The 5,885-nt window shown below is 34.1% G+C and overlaps 1 protein-coding gene across 1 annotated transcript; it reads right to left on the reverse strand.

Moving 5' to 3' along the window:
- Positions 1–447: 447 nt before the first annotated feature.
- Positions 448–1,398, reverse strand: LOC115880172. The gene has a single exon (XM_030897308.1). It carries the CDS (start codon positions 1,396–1,398, stop codon positions 448–450), a length of 951 nt encoding a protein of 316 aa, XP_030753168.1.
- Positions 1,399–5,885: the final 4,487 nt, after the last annotated feature.

The following is a 5,885-nucleotide window of genomic DNA, read 5'->3' on the forward strand; positions in this document are numbered from 1 at the left end:
TTTTATTTATCATCAAATAACATAAACAAATACTCTAAACAAAAACAAATATAAACGAACTGCTAAAAATAGTTTTTTTTAATTAAATAAAAACGGGCCTTATTTTCGCCGCTTATAGTAATACGGCCCATGTGAAAATAATATGGCGAAAAATTGGCCCATACTATGGAGAGCAGTTTGGACATTCAAACTCGTCTCTGTCTTTAGCAGTAAGACCTACACAATCTTCGTGTACCCACTTTTTACATGTCGAGCATTGCCGCATATCTTCAACACGAGCCACTCCACACACAATACACATCCAGCTGGATAAGTCTTCGACGTTTTCTGTTTTCTTTGTGCTTCTAGGCTTGGAAGATTGAAGGATTCGTTGGCTGGATGACTTTTCCGAAAATAAGTCTCTCTTCAGAACCTGAGCTTTATAGTTTACTGCTTTTCGTCTTGGAGTTAGTTGTTTTTTATGCTAAAATCTGGAGTTGGCAAAAGATTTGTCATTTTTTTTGAAATTTCATCTTGTCCAGTGACAGAATGATAAGAGATCTGAGAATAAGGCTGAATAACCAAATTTGAAGTTTGCTGACCGGTAGGTTGAGTAGCAGGCTGATTAGATGACCAAGCGTCAGTTGAAGTGGCTAGTTGAGTAACAGGCAGACTGGTGAGATTGAGTATTTTTCCAAAATTCTCTTTTTTGATCGATCTTAAATTGGTAGGATTATCTTTCCAATATCGCAAAAGTTCGGAGTCCCAGTAATGTTCAAATGCTCTGAAAACAGCTTTATCAAGAGGCTGTAATTCATGAGTGGTGTTGGATGGCAGGCAGTATAATGACATTTCAAAATTCTCAGCTGCATCTACGATAGAAATATCGAGATGACACGATGCGCCATCTAGGATCAATAGAATTCTACCAGCTGGCTTAAATTTTGAAAAATGGTGTAGCCACTGAACAAAAATTTCTCTGTTCATGCTGCCCTTCTCGGCCATGGCAACTGCAGAACCAGGTGGCAGATGTTCCTTGTAGCTTTCTTTCAGTCTCGAGCCCATAAAAATTATGAGCGGCGGTACAGCATGACCCAGAGCGCTGACACAAGCCACTATAGTGCAATTTTCCGCATGCTCATTGGAAATCAAATGAACACGACGAGATCCTTTTTTTGCCAAAACTCTTTGACCGTGATGCAGCGTCAGCCTGCAGCCCTTCTCATCAATATTAAAAATTCGTTCTGGAGAGTTTTTAATATCCAGTGCCCTCAGAATATTTTCTAATTTATTGAAATGATCTATAGTAATGAACGGATTTAATTTTTGGGCCCGTGCAGGATTTAAATTTTGTGATCTCCTTTGCGACAGGATCGGATTCCTTATGAGGAATGATTTATACCAATCGTATCCAGCCATTTCTCTTTCGTTGTGAAATTTGTGAGGGATATTATTGTCAACGCAGTACCTGTAGACCAGTCTTCTCAACGATTTAGGAACAAGTGGTACACCGAGCTCTGCTAACCGCAAAATGCGAGAAACAAGAGCCCGCTCTTCCTTTTTTACTGAGTAAACTTCTTCTGCCCAATTTTCTTGAAGAACTTCCAGTTTTTAAGTGATTCCCGAAGTGTTGTTCGAGGAATACCACACTTTTTCTCCACATCTCTTTGTGATATTCCTTTACTTAGTAGATCTAAAGATTCACAGATCGCAGCATCAATAAAATTCAAATACATATATAGCGATAAATAAAACACAAACTACCAACCTTAGTTACATAAAATAACAAAAAGTCAGCTGCTGGTGGGACGATCTATCAATTTTCAACAAATTTATTTTACTAAAGGCTGTAGAAAAAAATACTAATATACAGGTATGTCGTAAAACACATCTAATAATAAACTTCCCAAATATTTGAAAATAGAATAGTTCGAGATGACTGCGACTCTCCATGCATAGAAACGATATGATATTGACGTTTTTATTATCTTTTAGTTAATTTTGACGTTTGAAATTGCCAAATTTTAAGTAGTTAGTGACATTTTCCTCTAAAACATGAATACAATAATTAATAGTAAGATTAACATTAAAAATACAAATTCAAACACTCCTCATAATTATTATAATGGCCGTGGACAAAATATAGTATTCAACTCGCAATTTATAGCCATTATTCACTCGGGTGATTTGTGCCCCTCGCCTACGGCTCGTGACGCAAACGTCACCCTGCGTGAATTATGGCTAGCATAAATTGCTCGTTCAATAATATACTATTGTTCTAGTGGGCCGATTTTGATGATTTTTTGAGCAATATGTAGTTAAATTATTTGAGTTTTTAGTATCTCTTTCTTAATTAAAATTAAAAGTTTCCATCTGTCAATTATACGAGGTAAAACAAAATGTTGATATTTTGGTAAAAGTTTGAAATACCCTGTGGAATATGTTAACACAGCAAGGAATTTAAAAACCACTTTATCATCTAGGTACGCCTTTTCTTGATAGTTTCTTTTTGGATTCATTTCAATAGCTTTATTTGTATTGGAGATATTCGCTTTTGAATTAGACAGTAACGATTTACAGCAATTTTAGCATTGATTTTGGGTTTATAAATTTAGATTGGAAAGCCCGTCAAAATTTTGGGTTGCGAAATTGTTTTGAATCGTGACCGTTGTACGCGATCTGCTACTGCAATAGCTGTTGCTAAGAACAACCGCCAAATAATAACAGAAATAATTTTCTCTCGTCAAAGTCAGAATCTTCAAAAATTATAAAATCTTTCAAAATTTAAACTGCCCTCATTGAAAAAATAATGAAAAGCATTTAAAGCCTCCATTCTCAAGGTAATTATTGCTATCTTGCCAGTTTAATTTAAATTTTATTTATTCAAACCCGTGATAATTGTGAAAAAGTGGCATTAAAAACAAAAAAGCTGTGCTGTGAACTGCAAAAATCATTATGCATCGTGGCATGACGTCGGTTTCCAATGTTTCATAGGTATTTCATACATCGCACATCCCGTGCAAAAGGGTATTAACTAAAAAAAAACAGATTTCTTTTTTTGCAAATAAGTATGGGAAATGATGGCATCTACCTCCCAACAAAACCGTAGTAAAGTTATTTTAGAAATTTATCTAGCTAGGTGGCGCAAAATCTTTCTTGCCCGGAACGCGTTAGAACAAGATTTCCCTCAAAGACAGTAGTATTCTGTGTTGGTACTTGGTGCGCACTTCGCTTCCGATCAAAACTGTATCATCTCTGAATTGTAAGTACTCTAATGATGTAATTAATAGTATTTTCCGTTCAAAAAAAGCATTATCTGGAAATATCACTCATTTGTTTTCAAATCAATATTGATAAAATTCGAAAAGTTCCGAGCAAAATGGTATACGGAATTACTACCATTTTGCAAGGGAATTCATAATTATTTTTTAAAGTAACTCCAAGCAGTACTGTATTATTTCGAGTTAACACCATTTTGAAGGAAAAAATGATCACAAAATAATGTAAATGGCAACAACAAAACTGTTGTATTTTAAATTACAACATTATTGCAAGATAAACAATGGTTTTGCGCCTTTGCAATAAATATTTCTGGTAGTCATGATTTACATTTCCTTCTCTTTCATCACAAAAAAGAAAATACAAAAATATTTCCAACATTTTATGGGTACAAATACAGACTTAAATGCTAAACAATTAAATCCTTGAAATTTTTTAGATAATGAATTTTTTGAAAACAAGAACCCAAAAAATCATTGAAGCTGCAAAAACCCAAGATAAAGTTCCTAATCCCAATGAGGACACTTCTAGTTTATGTGCTGCCAATGATATCTCTTACAATGAAAATTTTAATGGGAGTACTAATAATTTGCTTGAACATTTTTCCGAAGAAAAGGAAATTATTGAGTGAGAACTAAATGAGAACTAAAATTTAAAAATGAAGAAATAGAAGAAAATACAGAAATATTATTTGGCAATGAACTTGCAAATAAAGAAAACTTTGCACCTATTATAATTTCGGTACAAAGCGAAATTGAAAATGGTATAAGCGTTTCCACAGATAATAATAAACTTTTGGACTTCTCTGAGGATGATGACGATAGTGTAAAAGATCCAAACTATGACCGTGACTCTTCTAGCTCTTCGAGTTCTTACTCTTCCTCGTCTTCGTCTTCTAGTAAGAGTCAGTGTAGCCAGTGTTCTTCCTCGAGTTCAACCACATCAAGTACACCCATACATGTCCAACAAGAAGTGAACATAAACGTACAATGTCATGGTTATTCTATGACGAATTCTACTAACAAATCTGATAGACAATTCGAAAGGAAAAACGTTATCAAGAAAAAGATTGCGAAACGAAACAAATTGGGAAAGAAACAAAGTAAAGCGATTAAGAAATGCTGGAAAAGAGTATGTATCAATGGGAAAGCAAAAAAAGTAATTCCGGCAAAGCATATAAAAGAAGCGTGTGGTGAAAAGTGCATCCACAAATGCAATACAAAAATTACTAAAGCACAACGACTAACAATATTTGAAGAATATTATGCCTTGAGTGATCTAAATCGAAAACGTGAATTTATTTCTCGTCACATGGAACCAATTCGTCCAAGATATATGGGTAGCCATGTAAAAAGAAATTTAAATTATGCATTCTATTTCACAATAGATGACAAAAAAAACGAGAATTTGCAAAAAAATTTTTAAATCAACCTTGGATATTAACGATAGGGTCATCCTGACTGTAAGAAAAAAGACAAGTGCCAGTGGCATGCTTATTGATGATGCTCGCGGAAAACACGGAAAGCAAAGAAACATTGATAGTAACGTGAAAGAGGGTGTCAGGGAACACATTTTTTCAATACCACGTATTGAAAGCCATTACCTGAGAGCACAGACTAGTAAGGAATACATAGAAGGGGGAAAGACCATAACCGATTTATATAGTGACTATAAAATGTTGTGCATAAATGAAGAACGACCTTATGTCAATTACCGCATGTATTCGGACATATTTAACAGAGAATTTAACATTTCGTTCTTCATTCCAAAAAAAGATCAGTGTAACTTTTGCTATTTGTATAATAATGCAAATAATGAAGAAAAGGAGAAACTAAAGAAAGAATCAATCAAAAAGAAAAGGATTTATCCAGGGTAGAGATGAATAACGACAAAGAGAAAGTGAATGAAATGTATATTGTTGCGTGTTTTGACATGCAAGCCGTGCTTCAAATTCCAAAGGGAGACATTTCCATATTTTATTATAAATCCAAACTAAACACGATGAATCTTACAATTACGGAATTTTCGAAGAATGATACAAACTGTTACGTCTGGCATGAGGCAGAAGGGGGCAAAGGTGCAACGGAGGTATGTTCCTGTGTTCTTTCCTATTTAGGAGAAAAGTCATCAAACTGTGATCCAAATGCCTTGGAAATAGTTTTATACAGTGACAACTGTGGGGCACAGAAAAATAATAGGTTAATTCATAGTGTTTACATAGTGTTTTTTTTAATCAACAAAATTATGTTATTACAGATACTTAATTGCTACACTCATGTACGCTGTCATGAAGTTCGGAATTAAAAGTATTATCTAAAAATTTCTCATTGTTGGGCATACTCAAAATATCGGCGATTCTACTCATTCTCTTATTTCTCTTATTGAAAAACAAGTAAATGCTACAAAATATTCTATATTTTCATTTTAATTTTTATTGAATTGTAGGTTACCCGATCCTTAAAGTCTGGTCCCATTTTTGTACCTGATCAATTTATAACACTTATTAGATTGGCTAGGAAAAAAGGAAATCCCTTTAAAGTAAAGGAACTTACTCATCGTGATTTTATCAATATCAAGCAGCTTGCAATGGATATTGGGAACAATTTTACAAAAAATTCCCATGGGGA

Source organism: Sitophilus oryzae, unplaced genomic scaffold (genome assembly GCF_002938485.1).
Source record: "Sitophilus oryzae breed Bouriz unplaced genomic scaffold, Soryzae_2.0 scaffold_1620_pilon_pilon, whole genome shotgun sequence".
Taxonomy (NCBI): Eukaryota; Metazoa; Arthropoda; class Insecta; order Coleoptera; family Curculionidae; genus Sitophilus; species Sitophilus oryzae.

Bases quoted from the DNA above. Each gene is read 5' to 3' on its own strand.
- LOC115880172 (XM_030897308.1), bottom strand. From the start codon at position 1,398: ATGGCTGGATACGATTGGTATAAATCATTCCTCATAAGGAATCCGATC.